The sequence below is a fragment of the Pongo abelii genome, chromosome 2 (genome assembly GCF_028885655.2).
Source record: "Pongo abelii isolate AG06213 chromosome 2, NHGRI_mPonAbe1-v2.0_pri, whole genome shotgun sequence".
In the NCBI taxonomy this organism is placed as follows: domain Eukaryota; kingdom Metazoa; phylum Chordata; class Mammalia; order Primates; family Hominidae; genus Pongo; species Pongo abelii.
Genome location: NC_085928.1, coordinates 147,880,897 through 147,907,483, shown reverse-complemented (window position 1 = coordinate 147,907,483; position 26,587 = coordinate 147,880,897). Strand labels below are relative to the sequence as shown.

The following is a 26,587-nucleotide window of genomic DNA, read 5'->3' as shown; positions in this document are numbered from 1 at the left end:
TTCAAGTGCTTTCTTGACATTCCTCCCGTCTCTCCTCTGCTCCCGTTGCCCAGCTGGGCTCCCATCCTAGTGATGGGTTGCCAAGTAGTCCTGGAGCTGCCACAGCACCCTGAATTTTCTTTGCTCTTTGCTGGTTTTGTACCAGGGTGTTGAGGGCCAGAGAGGCAGGGGGTGTTAACCACAGCAGGGGTGGAGATGAGGGAGTCATGTGCATTACACACTTAGTCACGCTAGGGAACTGGGAGGAGAAGGGCAGCCCAGCCGCCTCCCCTCCCTCAGGATGTCGTGGGAGCAAGCTCAGAGATGTGTCCACCAAGTGAACAATTTAGAGCTTCTTAGAAGTTGTGGAGTCGATGGATCTTTGCTCCTTTCATTTCCTCTTTCCACTCTCTATGGCTGTGAAACTACCAGAAGGGCCTGAAGTCAAAAAAGAAGGTTCAAGAGGCTGGTTCATTTTCATGCTGGGTGACACTCAACGGTACAGTGAGAATCTGCTAAAACATGATTGTCTCCTCAGAAGAATATATGTATACACGGAATTTTGCATATGATTTGAGGGGTATCAGCCACCCCATCTGTAACCCCATGGAGCCAAGGTTAACAACCCCTGTATGAGGTGAGGTACCTGGGTCCTGTCAGAGGCATTTGAACCACAGCAACTCCATCTTGAATAGGGGCTGGGTAAAATGAGGGTAAGACCTACTTTCCCAGATGGTTAAGGCATTCTAAGTCACAGGATGAGACAGGAGGTCGGCACAAGACACAGGTCATAAAGACTTTGCTGATAAAACAGGTTGCAGTAAAGAAGCTGGCTAAAACCACCATGGCCACAAGAGTGACCTCTGGTCGTCCTCACTGCTGCACTCCACCAGCGCCATGACCCATATGGTCTAAAAAGGAGAGGCATGAATAATCCGCCCCTTGTTCAGCATATAATCAAGCAATAACCATAAAAATGGGCAACCAGCAGCCCTGGGGGCTGCTCTGCCTATGGAGTAGCCATTCTTTTATTCCTTTACTCTCTTAATAAACTTGCTTTCACTTTACTGTATGGACTCGCCCTGAAGTCTGTCTTGTGCAAGGTCCAAGAACCCTCTTTTGGAGTCTGGATCGGAACCCCTTTCTGATAACAGTTCCAGACCTTGAGGGGTCCTCATGAATCAGATGAAGGAAGGAAGAAGTACCTGGACAACTTTGCCCAGAGAGTCAGCAGCTGTCTTGTAGATAAGAACAAGCCCAGCCGCAATTTACCTTCCCGTGGTAAGAACTTTTATTTTTACCTAAATAATTTATCTAATTAAGTGGTTCTCAAACTTTAGGGTGCAACAGAGTCTCCTGGGAAGGTTGTTCAACACAGATTGGTGTGCCTCACCTCAGAATTTCTGATTCATTAGGTCTGGGGTGGGACCAGATAATTTGCATTTCTAGCAAACTCCCAGGATACGGAAACTGCTGGTCTTGAGGGCCACACTTTGAGAGCCACTTATCCAGTGATTTCACCTCTGCTCATTAGCCCAGCCGCAGGGCTGATGACAGACTAGGAAGCTGGATTTGAGTCAGAGCTAATGGTTTAGCACATAATTGCCAGGATGTACATTCCACTGAAAGCATCCATCAGTTCTTTGCTTGGTATAAACTCAGCTTTCCTTTTTTATATTTAAATTTCCACATTAGCATGGTAATGAGCTATTTAGAATGATGTGGCAGCCCAGCAGCTATGCTAAGTGAAAATCCAGCTTGCACAGAATAGCCCACCCTTTCAAGTGCTTAGGGACTGGGAGTCCCTAAGAGTTCTCGGCAGTTAGATTTTTTCTTGTTCTTTACATTTACCATAGTTGTGCACATTTTAACCAAAATGCAAGTGTTTGAGAAGCAAATTGGGAGCCCACTTGCCTCTGTGTGAAAACTTCCCATAATTAAGGGAAGCATATGCTGACCGTGGGTGGGCACTTGGAGCTCACTGCCTCCTCCTCGCTGGGCAGAATCTTGCAGCTGTTAAAGGCAGAGGCGCGAACTTTTTAGTCATCGAATGAATGCAGATGAAGCTTCCTCTGGTTGGATGAAGCTGAACCGGATCCTGAGGAACAGTGAGTCCAGGGCTGGATTTCATTTCGATGCCAGGCCTGATGTTGTGGGGCAGTGGCTACTCAGTCTTCACTGTGCACTCAGCTCTCCTGGGATCTTGTTAAGATGCAGATCCTGACTCAGCAGGTTGGGACAGAGAGTCTGCATTTCCAGAAAGCTCCTGGGTGATGACAATGCTGACATCTATGACACCTGGGAACTTCGGTTCACAGCCTCTTTAGAAGTGTGCAGGAATGAAAGTGGAGTTTAAAATAGTCCTGGTATGGACCTGGGAATCTGGGCACCCTTTTTAGAAAGGGAAACCTTCAATCTTCAAAAGTGATGGAAGTAGTGGGCCCAAAATGTGACTAAAATCTTCACCTGGTCAGTGAACACCCTCTTCATCTACTGAGTACAAGGATTATGAGGGACCGAGATTTATGGGAGCTCCTCCAGGTCAGAGCATTCCTCTTAATGCACAGATCCCCACAGCTCATCATCCCCATGAGGCTGGGAACCCTGTGCTACACAGGCTTTAATGTTCTCTGCAGCCTTGATGTGGGGCTCAGAGCTCAGTGAGTGTGTGCTGCCTGAATGAATGGACATGTTTGACCAACCTTTTTTTTGTGTGGCTAATAAACACCAGCCCATTACTAAGTGTTCAGTGGCATAGCCCACTCTGACACATCTTAAAAATTAGATGGAGGAGCCACCGGGGTGTGAGGTTTGAGTAGAGCAGAGACATAATTTGACTTCCATTTTACCAAAAATGTTCTGGCTGCTGTGTTGAGAATGAACTGCAGAAAGACAAGAATGAAACAGGCATGAAAGATGGCAGCTCAGGGTAGAATGTTAGCAGTGGAGGTGACAAGAAAAGGGCAGATTCTGGATATATTTTGGAGTCAACAGAGATTTGTTCGGTGTGAGATGCAGGAGAGAGAGGAACGAAAGATAACTCCAAGGTTTTTGGCCTGAATAACTGGAAGCATGGAGTTGCCATTAGCTGAGCTGGAGAAGGCTACATGTGATGCAGGTACGGGAGGGTGAAAATCAGGAATTCCGTTTTGGACATGTTAACTTTGAGACCGGGTACCTGACACATCCAAGTGAGATATCAATTTGGCAGCTGGATATATGAGTGGGACTTGTGAGACGGTTTCAAGCTGGAGAGGTACAACCGGAAGCCCACAGCAGATAAAAGGCATCTTAGCCTCAAGATTGGATGAGGTCATCAAGAAAGTGAGTGTAGGTAGAGAAGAGGACCAAGGACTAAGCTCTGGGGTGCTCCAAAGTTAACAGATTAGGTGGAAGATAAGGACTAAGAAGGAAGTGACCAGTGAAGGAGAAAAACTAAAAGATGGCAGCATCCTAGAAGCCAATGGAAGTCTCATGAGGAAGAGGGAGTGTTCAACTGTGTTACTGCTGAAGGGAGCTCAAGTATGAAAAGACTGAGAACCAGCCTTTGAATTTAGCCAAATGGAGGCCATTGGTGACTTTGAGAATGGTGGTGGTGATGGAGTGGCAGCTGAAAGCTCACTTGGAGCAGTTTAAAGAGAAAGAAATGAGAGGAAGCTCACCTGGAGCAGTTTAAAGAGAAAGAAATGAGAGGAAGCTCACCTGGAGCAGTTTAAAGAGAAGAAATGAGAGGACAGCATAGATTACCCTTTTAAGATGGTTTCTTGCTGGGCTGGGTGCGATGGCTCATGCCTGTAATCCCAGCACTTTGGGAGGGAGAGGTGGGTGGAAATTTGAGGTCAGGAGTTCAAGACAAGTCTGGCCAACATGGTGAAACCCCACCCCTTTACTAAAAATACAAAAATTAGCTGGGTGTGGTGGTGCCTGCCTGTAGTCCCATCTACTCGGGAGGCTGAGGCAGGAGAATCGCTTGAACCCGGGAGGTGAAGGTTGCAATGAGCCGAGATCATCACACTGCACTCCAGCCTGGGTGACAGAGCAAGACTCTGTCTCAAAAAACAACAACAACAACAACAACAACAAAAAAGATGGTTTCTTGCAAAAGACAAAAGAGAGCAGAGAATCAAGTGGTATCTGGCAAAAGAAGTGGGTCAAAAGAAGGTTTTGTTTTTCTTTAAGATGAGAAAGATCCAGCAGAAGGGAAAATTGGAGTTACAGAGGAGGGGTGAGGGGCCACGGTAATGTCTGGTATGTGCTAGTGCTCCAGGAAGGGGCTTGGCTTCAGCCAGGAGCATGGAGGGTTCATCACTAACAACTAAGAAGGCACAGCAGGTGGTTGCAGATGCTGGGGAGGGGGCAGAGGTGGTGAAAGGAGTCTGTGGAAATTCTGTTCAGCTGTTTTCAACCTTCTCAGTGATGGAAGAAGTATCAACTGAGAGTGAGGGAGATATGACACACACACAGAAGGCAATGTGAAGATGGAGAAGTAAAAGATATGGAGATGTTGGCCTCGAAGACTGAAGTGATGGAGCCACACGCCAAGGAATGCCAGCAGCTACCAGAAGCTGGGAGAGGTAAGGAGCGAAGGCCCTCCTGGCACCTTCATTTCAGGGCAGTGATACTGAGTTTTGATTTCTGGTCTCCAGAACTGTGAGAGAATACATTTCTCTTTTAAAGCCACTAAGTTTGTGGTAATTTGTTACAACAGCCACATGAAACTAATATACAACTAGAGGAGAAAGAACTGACTTAGAAGACCCACTGCCTTGTTCTCTACCATATACCTAGCACCCAGCCCAATGCCTAGCATATGGTAGTGCCCAATAAATATTTGTGGAAAGAATGAATGGGCAGGAAGACAGGCCTGAGTGGTCCACTACATCACCTATCTCCCCAGTCGGCAGTCTAGCCTTCTCTGCCTCCAGCCCAGAGGGCATGAGAAGCATCCTCCAGCACCCAGGTTTACATGTTTCAGCTAGAGTTGCCCAAAGAGCTACCAAGAAAGGGTTTTGGCTTGTACTCCCTGGAAAACGGAGCCTGGGAGATTCAGCTTGGTCAAGTACCCGCCCTATTTAATCAACAAAGAAGTGAAATCACATCGTGCCAAAGACTGTAACCCTAAGGATGGGGGAAGAGGGCAGTTTCTATGAAAAGGAATGTCAGGCAGATAATCCAATAGGTGTCCTGGACAAAGAGCACCATTTCTGGGCTCCTCACCACACTCCTACATTAGCTTTAGTCCTCCAGCTACTTCGAAGTGCACATTATTGTCCCATTCACAGGCAAGGCAGCTCAAGACTAAGGCGGGTCATTTGCCCAAAGGCACACAAAGGTCGGTAGCAGGGCTAAAATCCAGATCTGCCCAGTATCAAGAGGTAGTGCCTCTAAATGCTGTGCTAACCTGCCTTCATCCTCCGGCTCCATGCAGGAGGGAGACACCCCACAGCCACTAGTGGGGTCCTCCTTACTTTAGATCTGGTTAGCACCAAGGTCATGCTCTGTAAGAGGTTGATGTTCTGGGCAAAACACTAACAACTCACGATGTTCTCAGCAAAACTTAAGGAATACTGGAGTAAAAGGAACTAAGGCAGATACGTGTTTCTCTTCTTTATTAATCAGTCGAGAGATACAAAGACTTAATAAAAAGTTACATAAAAGGCTCAAACATCATTGAGATCTTCAGGCATCACTCTCGTTTCACAACAATGGCCACCTGTTAAGACTATGAAACAGAAGCTGGGCGCTCACAGGCGCACAATAATTCAAGTATCTTTCATTCCAAGTAAACCCAACATGGAATTTCAAACACGATGGGCTGCCAATGGAGGGAACCTGTCTGTGGCTCCAGATTTGCTGTAACATGTCTGAGGGGCCTTTGGGTTAGAGTTGCCACGTTAGTGGGTCATGTCTCCTGGCAAAGTGAGACAGGCCCCACGAGGCCAGCCAGGCATTTTCCACAGCAAGCGCCATGAGAAGGAGGTGGGCAAAGTCCTAAGAGAAACCATCCAGGTGTCCCCTGAGTGGCAAAGTGCACAGGTAGTAAGTGGCCATAGTCCCCAGCTGTGGGAGTGGAGAGGATGGCTAGGATTATCTCCGGAAAAAAAAAAAAAAGCAGCCCTCTAAGGAGGGTGTCAAACAGTGGAAGAAATCTGAGAGCACACAATGGCAAAGGCATGGGGTGAGGGCATTTCAGGAAGGCTGTGCTCCAGGGGATGTGAGGGTAGCACTATTCTCCGGAAGACCAACGGGAACATGAGGATGTCAAACAGCCACAAGTCCCAGTTGGCTCCTCAGTCATGGTGTGGCGTGGCCAATCAGGTTTCCCAGTCTGACCCTGCTAGACGATGATGGAGGAGAAGATGGAGGGATGCCAAGGGGCACACTCTACACTCTACTCTGGCCTATCTGGAAGCTACCTCAGTCACGAGGGCCCACTTCTACAAATGGGGCATTATTTACTCATTTCATTTATGGGGAAATGAGTTCATGGGAGATGAAAGCTTACGGGAGGCTCAACAGCAGAGGATACAGAAGACCAACCCTTAACTAGTCTCTCTCAGACACTATGGAGTTCAACGTGGGCCAGCTGCAGGATGGATGAACAGATGCACTGTCCCTTCTGTCCCAACTGTGTGGTTGAAATCCCTATGTCTTCTCACCTTTATGGCCGAGGTCTCTGTTCTACGTCAGCTGATCTGCTTCCAGTGAGACTATCCCACTCAGTGCTGTCGAGGAGTTGCAGCTCCATGGTGGGCATGGGGTATGCTCATAGTGGTTGGTGCCTAGCAGGAGTTTTCTGGCTGTGGACACCGCCCTGTGTGCAGGGCTTCTCCTACTCCGCCATGCTCTCAGTTCTGAGCATCTCCATCCTCACTCCTTCCTACCTGCCTTTCCTCCACCTCACCTCCAGTTTGCAGCTGCCATCAAACTGCACACAACAAACTGCTGCAGATGCCACTTACGGAAGCATAAGGATTGGGAAGAGCTTTGTCCTTTTAGTGTTTAAAATACCTCTTAACACTATAGGGTCTAAGGAAACTTTGAAGTGCCTCATCTGGAATGTTCTCTCTTATCCTTCCTTTTAGGAACAGAAAAAGGGGCAATTTAGACAAGTAAGAAGTTTGATTTCCAACAAACAAAAGTCTCAACTGTCTCCTTTTGTAGCAGAATCATTCTCCAGCTGGGCCCCTCAGTGCTGGTGATCTTGCTGAGGTAGGAACACAGCGCATTTTCAGAACCCGGATGTCTTGGCATCCAGCTGGGTGCTCACTTTCCTTGGGTTTCTTTCTCCAGAGTGGCCAGGCCACCTGCTGAGGATATTCTAGTTTGCATAGTGACCTGATCTGTAACATCTAGAAAATAAGGTCACCAGCTGTGCTGCCTTTTATTCTGACCTTTTCTTTGGTGCACCATTGTTCCTGTTGTCTTTCCACTTCCACCCCAGCCGGAAAAACTCCAGTCTTTGGCTCACACCAGCAGCACCTGAGGTGGGGGGCGGGGGTGAGCATCATCAGGGAGCTGGGGAGACTGCCCCCTTGCAGAAGGTGTATGAGAGCCACGCATCAGCCCAGCCTTCCTTACTTCTCAGATCATATTATAGTCAAGATTCAACAGGTCAATAAAAATTGCCAAAAAGGCAACCTAGTACTACTTTTACAAATACTGGAAGGGGTCTGCTCATTGACTAGGCTTATAGAGGTGGTAGTCAGTTGACTCCAAGGGAAGATGGCTTCAGGTCTTGGTGCTGTTTTAGTGATAACAGTATTGAATCATTTTTGGTTAAGATCCAGCATGAACTAGAGTTTTCTGGATGGTGTCCACATTAGGTTACTTTGACGTGTCAGTGTGTTCATATCAGAGAGGCACCAAGCAGCACAGCTGATGTGAAAAAGCAGCAAGAGACACATCTGAGAAACCCAGAGCCTCCTCAGACCCCTGGGGAGGGCAGAGAACTTAACCCATACTGTCTGAAAAACAAACGAACACGTTTGCAAAGCCAATCAGCTTACTTTAGTTTATACATTTCCAGGATAATGAAAACCCCTTTTAGAACTGACATGCTCATGACAGCCACTCCCCTCAGCAAAATACAATCTGTTTTCTAATATTTGCATCCCCAACCATAGGAAAACCCTCTGGGTAAATACCTCTCTCTTCTCTCATTTCTAGGCCATGTGTAGGGTCTCTTTCCCTCCCAGGTTTGACCCATGGCCTGAGGCCTCCAGCTACAGTTCCCATTACCTTCTGTCCTCTCAGTCACTCTACTTTTAGATTGAGTTGAGTTTTGGCACTGATGGGAAAACTCGGTTAAAAAACAACAACAGTATTCCAGGTATGTTACCAGAGAGGTCTGCTGAACACTTGAAACTTCACCAGGCAGCGAGCCCAGACCCCTTTAATAAAATAATAATCACTAAAATAATTTAAAAATCTATAAAAGACATCCAAGCTCAGACACTGTGGATAGGGGGTAAGGGAAAGAAGCTTGTTCATGGCTTGTTTTGTACTTTGTATGTGGATAAACACTTCCACATCAAACCAACACTATGTAGTTACAATAAACAACACACCCACCGAGAGAGGGGGAGGAACCGGGTTGAATCAACACATGGGGGAGCCAGGGGCACTTGGATGGTGCTTCTGCTTACAGGTGGCTTCCTTGTCTCTTGTGAGAGGTGGGAAAGCCCGTGCCCTCTGGGCAAAGCCAGACCCTGTCTGCTCCCTGCCCACCCGCCCTTCTCCCTTCCTGTACCAAGTCCTTGGGCCAAGGGTTGTGGTTAGAAATGGTTTCAGTGCAGTTAGGTGGGGAGGGGTCTCGAGGGCTGGCCAGGCCACCGTCACTGTGCCCAGGGCCTCAGGCCTGTCACAAGATCACACATTGCAGTTTGTGGGTGCCTGTGGCCCGGTCTCCCCGCCATTTGGTTTTCTTCTTCTTCTTCTGGCTTTTTTCCGGAATCTGTTGCCTTTTGAAACAATGAAGGACAGAAAGAAAAAGTCAGAATGGGCTTTGCTTCTCCTCTGCCCCTCTCCTCCTTAGCCCCAGATCTGAGTCAGAGGAGGCCTGTTCTGGCGGGGTTAGTGAGTGAGAGGGATGGGGATGCCATCCGTCACCCAGTGGCTGTCCTGGCGGCTGGAGGAGGGCCTGGCAGGATAGCTTCTCTTGAGGCAATGAAATGGGGGAGATGGGGGAGGGGATAACCTAAATTGCCCTACTGATGGGAATGACTGACATTATGTTGTAGCTACATTTACATAAATCGTAAGCTACATCACGTTTTGTCTTATAGAGTGCTGGCCTCTATTCCTGTGTTTCATAGTTTAAATAAAATGATGGGTCAACTGAGCGTAAAAGCCATTTCATGTTTTCTGTTAACTTTTCCTATGTCTAAAACCTTACCTTGGCACTATAGATTCACAACCAAGGCATCACCATAGGCTACCTGATGGCAGCATGTCCTAATTGGAGGCAAAATGCCCAAGAGAAAATAGTTTATTTCTTTCTTTTGTAAAGATGGCATTTCACTATGTTGCCCAGGCTGGTCTTGAACTCCTAGCCTCAAGCAATCCTCTTGCCTCCACCTCCACCTTTGCCTCTGAGTGCTGGGATTACAGGAATGAGCCACTACGCCTGGATGAGAAAATCATTTTGAGAGTGCAAAACTGCCAGCAAAAACATAAAGTGAAGACTGTAATATTTCCTCATTATGCTGGGGAATAATGAGAAGATGAGCTTTTTGAGCATGTGGGGGGATGTGTGTATAGTGGGGGTTAGAGCCCGGGGCTGATCTCACAGCTCACCAGCAACCCTTGGAGGCACCAGCATATAGGCCACAAACTCAACGCACAATGTCTGAGACCCACTGGTTAGGCTGCTGTGCATGTTGAAGATTTGGGAAATGGGATAGATTGGTGACAGCAGATGCAGCCAGGAGGCTGTTTTAGTCATGAGTGCATGAGGTGATTAAGGTCTGGGTCCTGACCATGCAAAGGAATATACAAGAAACTTTCATTAGGATTGCTGACAATACTTCGAGATTGACAGCTGGTGGGGTTGGGAAAGGAGATACATGTGCAATGCCTCGGAAATTTGAACCTTGGAATCAGAATATTGGTTGTTCAGGGGAAATATCAAAGGGTGCTCTGATATCAGGGCAGGGAAGAGGAGAGAGACCTAGTTTGTACAGTGTTGAAAGCTTTGGTGTGAGGAGAACACTGAAGCCAGGCTGGAGGGAGCCACCTTCCAGGGAGCCTGAGCCACTGCCTCAGACAGGAAGGCATTTCCACTTAACATGTGCAGCAGACATCACCCACAAACCCGTTAGCAGCTGTGGGGAGGGCAGAGGTGGGTGGAAAAAGCAAAAGAAAGAAATGGAAGGAGGGACAAGAAATCCAAAAATAGGCCCAGAATTCCACAGCCTCATGGCCTCAGAACAGGAGCTGCTTCCTCAAGCTCCCAGCTGCCTCCAGGAGCCAACCCATGCTGTGGAGGCCCGCTTCTAGGGAGGGGCAGTGCTCACCTAATTACTCTAACGAGGTCATGGAAGGCTTTGTCGACATTGAGAGGTGGGTCCTTGGCACTGGTTTCTATGTACGGAATCTGGAAGGCAAAGCTCAACTTGGTCAAAGTGGCACAGAGATCCTCAAAGCCCTGTTCCACCCTTAAAAATGCCCAGAGGTTCTAAGGAACCCAGGTGCTTTCAACGCCCCCCCACAGAAGCCCCGGCCCCCAACAGCCTCAAGCATCATTTAGGGCTTTTCACTCTTTCAGGTTGGAAAGTGTTACTAATGGCTTTTCCAATTCCCTCTTGTTCTCTAGGCACAGAGATATTTAATAGCTCCCTAAAAATAGAATAAAGTGATCTTTTTATGTACTTGAAGATGGAAGACTGTTTCATTTATCAAAATACATTCTGATTCTATCCATTTTTCTTTCTGAGGTCTGTTTCTCCACCTTGGGATGACTTCTGCCCCTCTTTCTGGGCCCCTCCAGAGTGGACGCTGGTAGAAAAGGCTGAGGAGACGCTGGGCTATGACCAGGATTCTGGGCCCGGGGTGACCCTGGCCCATCGGAGCTGGCCCCCACTCCATCCCAGCTCTTGTTTGATCTGTATCTATGAGCCTGGGAGCTCAGCCATGTTTACACAAGGTTTTTGTCTGCACGTTCAATGCTGAGAAATCATCTCCCGGTTGAAAGGGTGCAGACAGCGGGAGATATGACTGTGGTGGCCCCACAGAGCAGGTTTCCAGGGCCGGATCTGCTCCAAGCCTCGGGCTGGCAGAGGGAGGAGAATAAAGGCTCTAGGAGGTCAGGACACACTCACTCCTGAGCGCTCACCTTCTCCTACAGCAGGGACCCCACCAAGGCAGGAAGTGTTCATTCCCCAAAGGCGGGGAGCAGGGTGGGGAACACATAGGCCTCCCTTGATGAGACAGATGGAAGTAAGCTGAGTGTGATTAAACTGAATAACTTTGTTATTTTTTGTAAGTTTTTTCTGATTACAAAATTAATGCCTTTCACTATAATATGCTGAAAAAGAAAAGCACAGTGAAGGAAAGAAAAATAATAAACACTTGAAATGCATGGAGGAGGGTGACAGAGTAAGTTGTTGTTTTAGAGGAGTAGATTGTAAATCATTGCCCAGAACACAAACCAGTCAGTTATCTTCCCATCCATCATCATCGCCTGAGGTTGGATGTGCACACTTCTGTTGTAGCCAACAGACACACAAAGGGCAGAGCACAAAAGGCAGAGCTTAAGCCTTTGAAATATTCATTGGACAAATATTTGAACCTCTGATAGCACTAAATGGAAACTGCTCTTCATTGTGGGCTGTTTGGCTTTCCAGGTCTCACTATCCCTGACCTCTTTTAGTCCTCACATTAACCCTCTGAGGTAAGCAAGTATCTCCATTCTGTAGCTCAGGAGACTGAGCTCAGAATGACGCACTTGCTCAAGGTCAACAGTGGCTGGCAGAGAATCAGGGTTTGAACTGGGCACACTTTCCACTTTCTCCTGGCCCTGGTAAGGGGTGCTGAGGTCTGCTTTGGAGCCTCTTCCAGGTTGGACACCAAATCCAGCCATGGCAGGTACCCCTGATAAGTGGCCAGTAGAGTCCTATGGGGCCCCTGTGAGTCAGGACAACGTGCTTCCCTGCACACACCCAGAGGGGAGGCAGGAAGGCACCGCAGCCCAAGCTGGGACCTACCTGGAGCCCCTTCACATCCTGTACTCCTGCCAGCTCAGTAATGGCCCAGGCTCCAGGGCCTCAGAACACTGCCACCTGTGGTCCCACCCCATTGCTCAGAAGTCCCTGAGTTGTATGATCCCCCCCAGGTCCCAGACACCTTCTACTTTCTTTCTAGGGGACCTGTCTCTACCTCTGATGAAACACTGATGTGCATTACCTGGATTCCTGGAATTGCAGGATTTCAGTAGCAACAAGACTTAAACTAAGGGGAGCCCTTCAATAAACAGTAGTTTCATTTCCAACGACCAGGACTTCCGCGGTGACCAGGCAACAGCTTTTACACATCTCCTGACCCCCTCTACACACACGCACACACCTACATTGTGTTTGGTCGCCATTTCTTTTCCTTGCTCCCTGGTGATTTTCCTTAAGTGCATCAAATCGACCTTGTTGGCCACGAGGATCATCGGGAATGACTCCCTGGGAAATAAAGGAACAGCAGCTCTGTGAAGTTTCCACCACCCCTCACACCTGGTTAAGGTGGCACAGCCACATCTCAGGCATAGCACAGCCAGCCCACAGCACCTCCCCAGTCAGCCTGGACTGCAGTCCCTTCCCTCCTCCTTTCCAGAGAGAGGTTAGGGCTTGGGGAAAAGGGCCCGGGGGCTGCTGGCTGTCTTGGCTTGAAGCCTCAGTTCCATTGCAAGGCCAGTGGTAGGCCTTGAGGGGCTGCTGGCCAGCGGCTGGTTCCCCAGACCTGGTTCCCATCTCATCTGAGTGAGTTGGGTCACTCAGATGTATCAATCACACAACCAGCTGCACAATTAGAATGGCTCCCAGCAGAGGGCATCAAGAGGCATGGCCACCGTAAAGATTCTTATTGACATGGGCCAAATTTTATCCAAAACTGAGTGAAACGACAATCTCACCGCAGCATTGAGTATTTGGCAGCGTTGGGTATTTCCATTTTAAAAAATTATAATTTGACAGGTGAAAAATGGTACTTTACTATTTTCCCTATATTTCTTTGATTAGCAAGAAAGTTGAATATTTTCCCACATCTGAGCCATTTTTGTTTTCTCTTTTGCAATTCATGTATTCAGAGTAAAACCCCCATTAATCTGTGGGAGCTTTATGTGTATGTATATGCGTCCCTTTACCTGGTAAACTTATTAACACTTTGCCTTTGGAATACATGTTAGCTAGATTTTTTTCTGTCTTTAATGGAATTTGCTCAAAGCTTGTTCTTTTCCTATTAGTTTGTGCTTTTATTTTCATTACATAGCCTCTTTGAGACTCAACAAGGCCAAATGAGTATAAACCAGATTTCAAATTATTTAATTACTCCACATAAGGCTTAAAAAAATCCATGCATTTAATTAGGGGCGAGAGAGAGAGACAGAGAGAGAGAAAGAGAGAGAGAGAGTGCCCTAGGAGGCAGGCGCAGGCCTCTTCCTGGTACTCTCACCTGTCTTTGATGCTCACCTGTCTTTGACACGCAGGATGAGCTGGTGGAAGCGGTCCACGTGCTCAAAGCTGGCCTTGTCGGTGACAGAGTAGACGATGAGGAAGCCATCCCCCGTGCGCATGTACTGCTCCCGCATGGCGCTGAATTCCTCCTGCCCAGCTGTGTCCAGAACTGGGGTGGGATGAGGCCACTCAGGGGCTGTCCTCACCTACCCTGGAGCCCCCACAGCCTGCAAGACTCCAACGCTGCTGCTGCTGCTGTCCCTACCGTGGCCCAGTCCGAGCTGTCCCGTGAGGGGCTGTATAAGCTCTCTCTCTGGGGCTGCTCGAAGGGTCCCAGCTGAAGCTCCCCAACCTTAAAGCCTGCTTCGGGGTGAGGCTCTGACTCACTGTGGACCCACCAAACTCTTCTCCTCCAGTTTCACCCCATGTGCTTACTAGGCCTAAATTCTCTGATCTACAGACGCGCCTCATGAAGCCAGTGATGAACTCTGCTACACAATCCCTCTGGCCGGACCTGGGCTTGGATCCCTGCTGCAGGGCCTACAAACTGTGACTCTTTGGGAGGCTGCCTGACTCTCTGAGCCTCCCCTTTCCTCCTCTGTCAATGAAAACAGTGCCTCTACCTTGCACCCCCTAGGGGAGGAGAGCTTATTTGTGGACATGCCTGGGGGGAAGCCCTGAAGAGGCCATCTGGGCAGGAAGGGCTTCTCAGCCCCCAAGGGGACAGATACCAAGGAGACCTTGGGGGAGGAGTGGCCCCTCACAGCCAGGGCACTTCCTCCTAGGCTGGGGCTGGAAGCTCTTCTTCCTAAGCCATCCATCCCCCCAACTAGTCCTGCCCAGGTGCTCTCGCCTCTCACCCCCACCTTCCTCCAGCCTCCTTCCTGCTGAGGGAAAGTCTCATCCCTCTGCTCACAGCCACAGCTCGGTAGGCAGGGTGGGGGGTTCCTTTTAGCAGTGCAGGCCTGACCCCTTCCTGCCCTCTGGGGGCATGAAGTCTGAACCTGCAGCATCCTCCAAGCACCTGCTCATGGCTTAGCCTCCCCTGCGTCTTCCCAGTCCCCCTACTGTCTGACCAGATCCACCTTCCCCTCTCCTGCGAGGCAGGGGAGCGGGTGCTTACAGATTTTGGAGCCAGCCCACTGGGCGGAGTCTAGCTCCTCATGCCTGGGTGTGACCCCAGGCAAGCTACCCTCTCTGTGCCACCATTTCCTAAAACGGGGATGGTCAAGGTAGTTTTCAGTTAATACATGTAATGCCCTCAGTGCAGTGCCTGGCACAAAAGCCCTACGGGAGGGTCTGCTGTGAGCTTGCCATCCTCATTGGGGTCTTCTCTCCCACTCTGGCTACCCTCACAGTCCAGGACGCTTTCCTCCAAATCCCCCTTCCCTCCCCTTCTCCATTGACCTTGGTGAGCAGACTCTGACTTGGCTGTTGCTGGAGCCCCAGGACCAACCCCAGCCCCATGCCAACCTTCCGGGAACACTTCTGGCCGCCCATGTAGTTGTCCCCAGCAGGACTGTTAGCTCCCAGGGTAATGGCAGGTCTGTGCCAGTCTGCTCATGGCCTGGCCAAAAAGTAGCCCCGAACAGTACTTGAATGAAAAAATAAATGTGAAGTCTGTCCAATCTTGTCATTCATTTAAGGAATGTCTGAGTGCCTGCTAGGTGGCAGGAAGTGTTCTAGGCCCTATGGACAGAAGGCGAATGAGACCAAATCCTTCCTTTTATGGGACTCATCATCTAGTAGCGAGACAGATCAACAAATGAATGGCTGTTATTTTAGTGGAGATAGATACACAGTGTGAAGAATGATATAGTCGGCTGGAGGGTCACTGGCAGAAGTTGGTGTCATTTTGGGTAGGGAAGGAGGACCATTATCAGGAGGTGACATTTGAACAGTGACTAAATGAGGGGCCGGAGGGAGCCACATGGCCTAGCGGAAGAGCACTCCAGGCAGAGGGAACACAACAAATTCGAAGGATCAAAGGTGGAGGTGTGCAAGGGCAAGAAGGGGAGTGAACGGCGTGTGAAGGATGGAGAGGAGGTGGGGGCAGATGGCAGGGCCTGCCACACTGTGTAAGGTTCACTTGGTTCTAAGCAAGACAGGGGCCACTGGAGAGTTTGGGCAAAAGAATGGCATACTCTGGCCGGGCGTGGTGGCTCATGCATGTAATCCCAGTGCTTTGGGAGGCTGAGGCAAGTGGATCACCTGAGGTCAGGAGTCTGAGACCAGCCTGGCCAAATGAAACCCCGTCTCTCCTAAAAATACAAAAATTAGCCAGGCATGGTGGCGAGCGCCCATAATCCCAGCTACTCATGAGGCTGAGGCAGGAGAATCACTTTAACCCAGGAGGCGGAGGTTGCAGTGAGCCGAGATAGCGCCACTGCACTCCAGCCTGGGTGATAAGAGCGAAACTCCGTCTCAAAAAAAAACAAAAAAGAAAAAAGAAAGAAAAAGAAAGGCATGCTCTGGAGGACATCTTGAAAAGTTCATTCTGGCTGCTGGGGAAAACAGAGCAAGAGTGGAAGCAGGGACCCAGTGAGGAGGCTAGCACAAGAATCCAGGCAACACACGCTGGTGGAGCCGAGGGCGGGGAGTGGGTGCTGGGGGAAGTGACCAGACCAAGGCCACTTTCTAAGACAGAGCCAACAGGAGCAGAGCTTTCTGGAGGAAAGTGTGGGGATAGAGAGGTGAGAAAAAGAGGCACTGAGGATGACACCTGTTTCTGGCCTGAGCGTCTAGGGGAATAGTGATGCCAGATGCTGAGGTGGGGAAGTCTGCGTGAGAAACAGGGTTTGGGGGACTCAGTTTTCGACACAGGCTTCAGAACCTATTAGATACCATGTTTGACTTCCAATAGGTATCTGGGGACTTAAGTCAGACACAGAGAAGAGAAGAGAGGGTAAGAGATACAGATGTGGGAGTTACCAGTGTATAGATGGCAAGGAAAGCCACGGGACAAGCTATCCGGCGACGCCTGGGAATCCACATCTCCTTAGACAGGCACCTTTACACAGTACCCAAGAAAGTCGCCTGTCCCCACAGCCCATCATTGCTGCACATCCCCCGGAGCCATCTGGCACTTCAGAGGGGCCAGTGATGGACACGAGGACCCAAGAGGTGCCCAGGGCATAAAAGCAGCTCATGGCTACTTCTGCTCCTTCCCTGGGCCTCAGTCTCATGTAGGAAATGAGGGGCGGGGCTCCGGGACCAGCAGGTCCTTACAGCTCTGATTTCCTAGAACTATGTCATCTGGATGTGAAATGAAGAGGTCAGAAGGCAGGACCCACAGCCAAGGACCAGGCAGTTTCCCCAGTATTTCCCAGGAGGGAGCAGGAAGACTGCACCTTCAACTGGAGGGACTGCAGCTTTTTTTTCTTAGAAAAAAAAATAAATTCCACTCAGAACTGCAATTAATAAAACAGACAGAAACAGCATGCATTTGGCTGAAGTGTGGATGGAAAGGGCTAAATTGAAAAGCAGAAGACTCCTGGGCGCAGTGGCTCATGCCGGTAATCCGAGCACTTTGGGAGGCCAAGGCAGGTGGATCACCTGAGGTCAGGAGTTGAAGACCAGCCTGGCCAACATGGTGAAACCCCATCTCTATTAAAAATACAAAAAATTAGCTGGGGATAGTGGCAGGTGCCTGTAATCCCAGCTACTCGGGAGGCTGAGGCAGGAGAGTCACTTGAACCCGGGAGGCGGAGGTTGCAGTGAGCCAAGATCGTGCCATTGCACTCCAGCCTAGGCAACAAGAGCGAAGCTCTGTCTCAAAAAAAAGAAAAGAAAAGCAGAAGACATTAAGGCAATATCGTAATTCATATATTTACAGATTTTGAAGGTATATATTATCTAAATGAAAACTAGGGATCTAGGATATTTTAAAATATGATCATTCAAATTTAAAAAAATTAATAGGGAGTTGAAAATCAAAATGGGCCCTATGGAAAGGAAAAACAGTTATCTCAGACATTGAAGGTCTTAGAAATTATATCATCAGGCTTTCTGAAAGAATTCTTACAAAGTAAAAAATAAATCCATCAAAGAGAAAGATGAGTGATACTACAAACAGTGGCAAGTGAAGAAAACAGCAAAACATAAGAGTTAAGTTTAAGGCCAGTGCAGTAAGTTCAAGCCTATAATCCCAGCACTTTGAGAGGCTGAGGTAGGAGGACAGTTTGAAGCCGGGAGTTCAAGACCGGCCTGGGCAACATAGTGAGACCCCATCTCTACAAATTTTTAAAAGAACAGGTAAGTTTAACTAAATCTTGTTGCATAATTTGAAAAGAATAGACGATAATGTAGAACTAAAATCTATGATCATCCAATGTGTGAGGGTAGGAGCCGGGAAAAAGTAAGTACTAAAGTTCTTGCCTCGTTTGTCAAGAGGCTAATGATCCTGATTACATCTAGATGCTGATAGAAAAATATGAGTATACATACACATACATATATAGCATAACCAATAGAACGGAAGTAAAACCTCAAAATTCCTAAGCAACAGAGGACAAACAGGACAAAGTAAGTGAAACCAATCCAACAAAAGACAAAAATAAACTTAACAAAAATAAGCAAATATAATAAAAAGTAGGCATGAAATAAGATGGCTGAAATAAATCTATGATTCATCACAATAAATGCAAATGGATTAAATTCATCTATTAAAAGCAGATACTAAATACAAAATCCATTTGCCTGTTTTCTTTCAAAGACACATATAAAGCAAAATGACAGAGAGGATGAAAAATAGAAGGATAAAAAGAACATGCCAGCCACATGGTAACCAAAAGAAAAGAAGTGCATCTACAAAACAGAATTCAAGGCCTAATCATGAAACGGACAAACACAGAGTATTTATAATGGGAAAGGTACAAGCATCAAGAAGTGCCGCAGTCATCAATCATAAGCATCTAGGCATGTTGCTTAAACACGTATGTGGACAAAAAAAACCGGATTTTTAAAAACAGCAGGAATTGACAAATTCCATAATCATCATGAGAGACTTGAAGAGGCCTCTCTTATATATAGAACAAATGATCTCCAAAAGCAATGTCCTGTCCTTAAATAACAAAATTTAAATACTTGGCTGGGCAAGGTGTCTCATCCCTGTAATCCCAGTACTTTGGGAGGATAAAGCGGAGGATCGGAGGATCGCTTCAGCCCAAGAGTTTGAGGTTCCAATGAGCTACAATCTTGCCACTGCACTCCAGCCTCTGGGGCAGAATGAGAACCTGTCTCTAAAAACAAAATTTAAGCTTATTCTGAGAGACAGAACAAACTTTACACTCCAATAGTGAACAAGCATTTATTTTATTTTTATTTTTTTGAGATGGAGTCTCACTCTGTTTCCAGGCTGGAGTGCAGTGGTGCAATCTTGGCTCACTGCAACCTCCGCCTGCCGGGTTCCAGCGATTCTCCTGCCTCAGCCTCCCGAGTAGCTGGGATTACAGGCATGCGCTACCATGCCCAGCTAATTTTTGTATTTTTAGTAGAGACAGAGTTTCACCATGTTGGTCAGGATGGTCTCAATCTCCTGACCTCGTGATCCACCTGCCTCGGCCTCCCAAAGTGCTGGGATTACAGGTGTAAGCCACCACACCTGACCGTGAACAAGCATTTTTAAACATACATGAAATTTGGCCATATATTAGAGGCCATAAATAAAAATTTCAACAAATTCCAAAAAGCAGAAATCCTATAGGCTAAGTTTCGTCCTTTATCTGAAATGCTTGGGACCAGAGGTGTTTTGGAATTTTTATTTTTAAAAGATTCTGGAATATTTGCATATACATAATGAGATCTCTTGGGGATGGGACCCAAGTCTAAATACAAGATTCATTTGTATTTATACACATAGACTGAAAATAATTTTATACAATATTTCCGAGAATTTTGTGCATAAAACAAAGTTCATGTTAAGTACTTATATGTGGACTATTCACTGTAGTGTCACATAAGCGCTCAAAAAGTTTCAGATTTTGAATTATTTCAGATTTCAGATTTTTGGACTGCAGATGCTCAACCTGTACTGTAACAGGATCAGAAACGAACAGAAACAAGAGTATAAGAGAATCTAGCCACCTGAAAGTGTTAAAAGCCATGCTCCTCTATAACTCTCTAATTAAAAAGCAGAAATCACAGTTGAGAATTGAAGGACAATCAACAGTAATAAAACCTCTCATTTAAGGCCAAAGTGGTACTTAGAGGAAAATTATAGCTTTAAATGCATTTCAGAAACTAAAACTGAAAATTAAGTAAACACTTAAATCAAGAGCCTAGAAAAGGAAAAATAATATAAAATAAGAGAGAAAGAAAAAGGTATCAATAAAAGTAGAAATTGCCAGAGTAGGAGGAGGGGAAAGTAGCTGATATCTAAAAATCAAAAGCAGATTCTTTCAAAGGACCAATTTAAAAAAAACCCAGCTTTCAGCAATTCTTATCAGAGAAAAAAAGACAAGCATTTGGAATAAGAAAAGGCCTCTGACTATGGATACAGCTACATATTTAATTATGGAGAAAACCATACACAGTTTGATAATAATAAATTTTCAATTCTCAATGAAATGGATGGTTCAAGAAATATAAATGATCAAAATTGGCTCCAGAAAACATATAAAACCTAAATACACTAATAATGGCAGATGAAACAGAAGGGACAAAATCTACCCCAGGAATGGTATGAAGCCATCCATTGGTCTGGGAGGGCTAGCAGGGAGGAGGGGTGTGTGGCTGAGCTGGGCCTGGTCCCAAGTCGGACTAGCCCACCCCTTGTCTAGCCCACCCCTCCACACACATACACCTGGAAATGTCTGGCCACAGGCCCCTTGTCAGCAGTTCTGACTCCAAGGCTTCCTGGGGGAGGCTGAAGATAATGGGCAGCTACACTATTAAGAAATTATGATCCTGCCTGCATTCTCCATGCCTGATGTCATGAAGGTAGGAGGACTCCAGAGACAGAAAGTATTAGTCACTGTGGGAGAAGAGGTATGCTGCCAATGTGCATGTGCGTGTGCATTTGTGAGAGAGAGACAGACAGATAGACAGAGACAGAGAGGCAGCCAGACTGGGGGAGGAGGAAGGAGAAAGATAAATGGAGAGACAGGGTCAGTGTTGTGCACATCTGTCTGCGATGCTCCAATCCTCCCACTTGAGGATCAAGGGATCAAGGGGCCTAGCAGCTTTGCAAAGGAGGATTTAACGGAGACCCTGGAACTGCTGGGAGCTTGTGGATTTCAGATGCCAAGGCAAGCCCCACATGCTGGCAAGGCATGTAGTTCCAGGCAGGAGGGCAGCCAGCATGGAGGGGCACCAGCCGGGGGCTCTGATGTAATGGTCAAGACCTTCTCCTCCTCCCCCTCACCTCTGCCCCTTTTCTCTGCTTCTCCTTCTCCCCCTCACCTCTCCCCCTTTTCTCTGCTTCTCCTCCTCCCCCTCACCTCTGCCCCTTTTCTCTGCTTCTCCTTCTCCCCCTCACCTCTCCCCCTCACCTCTGCCCCTTTTCTCTGCTTCTCCTTCTCCCCCTCACCTCTCCCCCTTTTCTCTGCTTCTCCTCCTCCCCCTCACCTCTGCCCCTTTTCTCTGCTTCTCCTTCTCCCCCTCACCTCTCCCCCTTTTCTCTGCTTCTCCTCCTCCCCCTCACCTCTGCCCCTTTTCTCTGCTTCTCCTTCTCCCCCTCACCTCTCCCCTCTCTGCTTCTCCTCCTCCCCCTCACCTCTGCCCCTTTTCTCTGCTTCTCCTTCTCCCCCTCACCTCTCCCCCTTTTCTCTGCTTCTCCTCCTCCCCCTCACCTCTGCCCCTTTTCTCTGCTTCTCCTTCTCCCCCTCACCTCTCCCCCTTTTCTCTGCTTCTCCTCCTCCCTTCTCCCCTTCCTGCTCCCTCCTGGGAAATACTAGGGAAACTGCCCATGCCTGGGATTACAGGCGTGAGCCACCTTCTCCCCCTCCTCCACCCAGGCTTCCAGAGGGAGAAAAGTCACAGCATGAGCTCCAGGGGCTCCGACAGTGGCCCATAGCCCAGGGTACGGTCAAGATCTTTGGCTAAAAGTGGTCCCACCCACCGTGTTCCTGCTGGCAGCCAGCACTATGCCAAAGGCTTTATACACACCCACTCTCTCAGTCCTCTTCACAGCCTTGGAAGGAAGATATTACCATCCTCCTAGCATAGATGGGGACATAGAGGTCCAGGAGTTAAAGGGACCCACTAAAGGCCAGGCACCAGGAAGAAGGGTGTTCCTATTTCCCTAAGGCCCAAGCGTCCCAGCCTGTCCAGTCACTTTTCTTCAACCAGAACCACCACTGTCTGGCCATCCTAGAACCGGCTGGGCTGTATCTCCATTCCAAGTCTTTGCCCAAGCCATGACCTCCATCTAGGATGCCCTTTCCCCTCCTCTCCACTGGCTGTCCCAGCCACCTTCCAGCTGGGATGCAGTCCATCTCCCCTCCTCCTCACAAGAGCGCCCAGCCTCTGACCTCCATCTTTGAGCCCTTCCTGTTGCGTGTGTCATCTGTTCCTCCAAGTTTGGGCCTCTAGGCCTGGCTCAGCTCCTCACCATGGGGTAGAGTCCCAGAATGTGGGAGCCTGGCTTTCATTTCCCTGGGCCCACAAAAGCTTCAGCACCCAAGGAAGCCTCAAAAAATACTTGCAGAATGACTAGACGAATCATCTGCACTCTACAGGAAATGCCATCACTGGGTTAAAACAGCCCACTCCAGCTTTAGGGGAAATCACTAAAAACTGACTTTTAAACTGTTATGACACATGGTGGGGCACGGTGGCTCACACCTGTAATCCCAGCACTTTGGGAGGCCGAGGAGGGTGGATCACGAGGTCAGGAGTTTGAGACTAGCCTGGACAACACGGTGAAACCCCGTCTCTACTAAAAATACAAAAATGAGCCGGGCATGGTGGTGGGCACCTGTAATCCCAGCACCTCGGGAGGCTGAGGCAGGAGAATCGCTTGAATCTGGGAGGCAGAGGTTGCAGTGAGCCAAGATTGCGCCACTGCACTCCAGCCTGGGCAACAAGAGTGAAACTCTGTCTCAAAAAAACAAAAACAAAAACTTTTACAACACCCCTACAGGGTGAAATAAGGGTCGCGGAATATCAAGCAATAGAGAAAACAATTTCTAGAGATAATATGCCTCCAAGGGCCATACCTAAAGTTTTCTTTTTTCTTTTCTTTTCTTTTTTTTTTTTTTTTTTTTTTGGAGACAGAGTCTCACTCCATCACCCAGGCTGGAGTACAGTAGTGCAATCTCAGCTCACTGCAACCTCTGCCTGCTGGGTTCAAGTGATTCTCATGCCTCAGCCTTCCAAGTAGCTGGAATTACAGGTGCGCATCCCCACTCCCGGCTAATTTTTGTATTTTTAGTAAAGATGGGGTTTTGCCATGTTAGCCAGGCTGGTCTCGAACTCCTGGCCTCAAGTGATCTGCCCGCCTTGGCCTCCCAAAGTGCTAGGATTACAGGCATGAGCCACTGTGCCCAGCCCCATGCTTAGAGTTTTCTATGTATCTCTAATTCACAAACCTGTCATGAGAGGCAGGAATGATTATGCCCATTTTACAGAAGAATAAGGTAAGGAAGCTTAAGAATAGATTTAAAAAAAATGTCACTTAGCTGAACATACATAGTGATGAGGGGTGTTTACTATTTTAATTTGTGCTCCCCTTTCTGGGTAATGGGGGTGTATGGAGTGGGGTTGGGTGCTGGGCAAAAGGGCTGATGCATTCACCATGCACTGTTCCTAGAAAAAGGGCTGCTTTCTTGAACTTCTCCAAAATGCTGGCAGGGTGCAGACAGCCAGGACACCTGGGACTCCCCAAGGAGACGAGGGCTAAAGTCCTGTAGTGGGCACCAACTGGCTCCCTGGTGACAGGGAAGAGTCCCTTTGCCAGTGGCCCCAACCTCCTCAACACGCTGGCTTAAGGATAACATCAGGGGAGAAGTGCCGGCCACCAGCTTTGGGGGTCACTCATGCTGGAGGCCACACCCTGCAGCTGTGGGGAATGGAGTGAGGGGGTCTTGGGATAAGTTTTCTCAAGGCCCATGATCCCCAGAACTGGTATACAAACTGCATATGTGGGTGCACATTCTGGGGAGATGGTCTATGGTTCTGAGGGATTCTTAGAGGAACCTAGAACCTTCAATGCTGCTCTTAGGGAAGGAAGAGAAGAAAGGGGAAAGGACAGCAGGGATCTCAGCTGTGTAACTAGAGCCCAGGAATATCACACGAACAGACGGGGGCCTGGCAGTGCAGAGAAACAGGGAGACAACTGGGAGCGTTGGCCTATAATCCCACTTCCACATTGTAACCCCTCTGGGAGGCCAGCATTTGACAGGTGAAGAGACAGAGGCAGGGCAAGGCTAGTGATCTGCTTAGGTTCATATGGCTAATGAGCAGTAGAGGCAGGATTTGAATCCATTCCCGTCTGATTCCAAGCCTTGCTCTGCTCCTTACACCAGCCTGTCTTTGAGCAGGAGTCAGCAGTGGCATACCCACAGCCTGTGAAGAAGAGCACGTCTAAAAGGAGGGGTGAGGACAGAGATGGAGGACAGAAGCCTGGAGGCTGCTTCCTGCATTTACCCCACTTGCTTACACCAAACTCTCCACCTACTCCGCACCTGCGCCTGGGCAGCCATGGGTGGCAGGGAAGAGAAAACTCATGAGTGCACTGGCTTCTCCCCCTTTAAAGGCCTGAGCATCAACTTCCAGGGCCTTCAGAGTGCCCGCCATCCTTCTCCATCATTCTCCCACTCCCTGGGCGACCACCACCCACCCGTCCTCTTCTGCCAAGCGTGCACTCTCAGCTCAGGAATTGAAACAGGGATCTATCAGGAGATAAACTCCACATGCTTGTACCCCACATCAACCCACCTGAGAGGCATGGGACCCCTTACATACTGCTGGTACAGTTTGGTAGTTCCTCAAAATGTTAAACATGGAGTTACCAAATGACCCAGCAATTCTACTTCTAGGTATATACCCAAGAGAACTGAAAGCAAGTTTTCACATGAAAATTTGCACACTAACATTCACAGCAATATTACCCACAATGGCCAAAAGTAGAAACAACCCAAATGTCCACTGACTGATGAAAGAATAAACAAAATGTAGTATATGGCCGAATGCGGTGGCTCATGCCTGTAATCCCAGCACTTTGGGAGGCCGAGGCGGGCAGATCACCTGAAGTCAGGAGTTTGAGACCAGCCTGACCAACATGGTGAAACACCCTCGCTACTAAAAATACAAAAATTAGCTGGGTGTGGTGGCACACACCTGTAATCCCAGATATTCGGGAGGCTGAGGCAGGAGAATTGTTTGAACCCAGGAGGCAGAGGTTGCAGTGAGCCAAGGTCACGCCATTGCACTCCAGTCAGGGCAACAAGAGTGAAACTCCATCTCAAAAACAAAAAACAAGATGTAGTATATCCGTACACTAGAATATCATAAAAAAGAATGGAATTCTGATACACACTGCAGCAGGATGAACCTGGAAAACACTGTGCTAAGTGAAAGAAGCCAGGCGCAAGAGACCATGTGCTGTCCCATTCCGCTTCCATGAAACGTCTGGAGTAGGCAAATCCATAAAGGCAGGAAGTGGATTAATGGTTTCAGGGACTGAGGAGGGGGGAGAATGGAGAGTGAGTGCTCATGGGTAAGGGGGGTTTTGAGCAGGGCTGGGGATGAATACGTTCAGGAATGAGTTGGCAGTGGTTACAGTAATTACTGATTTGTTAATCAGCAATATGTGGTTGTACAACTCTGTGAATACACTAAAAACCACTGAACTGTACGTGTGAATTTTGCATGTGAATTTTATCTCAATAAAAAAAGTTATATGAGGAAAAAAATCAACCCACCTCCCTTCCTGTAAAACACATGTTCCACCTGCCCTCTCGCTAGGGTGGATGACCCAGCTCTGCTCCTAAGACCATCCTCTCCAGCTAAGCACTGGCTCCAGGTCCCTGCCACCTGTGTGAGGACACTGCTGCAACTGTTGTTCCTTCATCATCCTATTCTCTATTGGTTTATTTCCACCAGCAGGTAAATGTGCTGTAATTTCTCTCATCTTAAAACAAAAATACATTGGCCAGGAACAGTGGCTCACGCCTGTAACCCCAGCACTTTGGGAAGCCAAGGCAGGTAGATTACCTGAGGTCAGGAGTTCGAGACCAGCCTGGCCAACATGGTGAAACCTCATCTCTACTAAAAATACAAAAATTAGCTGTGTATGGTAGCGGGCGCCTGTAGTCCCAGCTACTCAGGAGGCTGAGGCAGGAGAATTGCTTGAACCTGGGAAGCAGAGGTTGCAGTGAGCCAAGGTTGTGCCACTGCACTCCAGCCTGGGTGACAGAGTGAAACTTTGTCTCAAAAAATAATAAATAAATAAATAAATATATTTTAAAACTCAAAAATACAATAAAATGAAACAAAAAAAATTACAAATAAAGCTGGGTACAGTGGTTCATTCCTGTAATCCCAACACTTTGGGAGGCTGAGCTGGGAGGATCACTTGAGCCCTGGCGTTTGAGACCAGCCTGGGCAACAAAGTGAGAACCCCGTCTCTACAAAAAATACAAAAATTTGCCAGGCCTGTGGTCCCAGCTACTGAGGAGACTGAGGTGGGAGGATTGCGGGAGGTCAAGGCTGCAGTGAGTTGTGATCATGCCACTGAACTCCAGCCTGGGTGACAGAGCAAGACCCTGTCTTAAAAACAAACAAAAAAAATTACAAATCAAAACCCCGCCCCTTGGCCTCACCTCTCCCTCCCACTACTGTTCATTTCTCTCTTCCTCCTTACAGAAACACTTCTTGCCTATCCTCGCTGCCTGCTCCTCCTCTCCACCACTTTCTTGAACCCACTCTAATTAGACTTTCATTTCCAACCACTCCATCAAAACTGATCTTGTCAAGTCGCCAATGACCTCCATGTCACTAAATCCAAT

At 48.1% G+C, this 26,587-nt stretch overlaps 1 protein-coding gene across 8 annotated transcripts in view; it reads right to left on the bottom strand.

Moving 5' to 3' along the window:
- Positions 1–5,571: 5,571 nt before the first annotated feature.
- The window catches only part of MRAS (muscle RAS oncogene homolog), a 58,411-nt gene continuing 37,395 nt past the window's right edge, over positions 5,572–26,587 (bottom strand). For 6 of the 8 annotated variants that reach the window (XM_024244820.3, XM_002814092.4, XM_024244819.3 and 3 more), the window contains 4 exons: positions 13,653–13,806; positions 12,548–12,647; positions 10,497–10,576; positions 5,572–8,942 (listed from right to left, as the gene is read on the bottom strand). In XM_024244820.3, coding sequence (XP_024100588.1) covers positions 8,843–8,942; positions 10,497–10,576; positions 12,548–12,647; positions 13,653–13,806 — 434 coding nt within the window. In that variant the 3' untranslated portion in view covers positions 5,572–8,842. Of the gene's footprint in view, positions 8,943–10,496; positions 10,577–12,543; positions 12,648–13,652; positions 13,807–22,108; positions 22,128–26,587 lie in introns of those variants that run through there. The other 2 variants (XM_054552693.1, XM_054552692.1) reach the window with 2 other exon arrangements.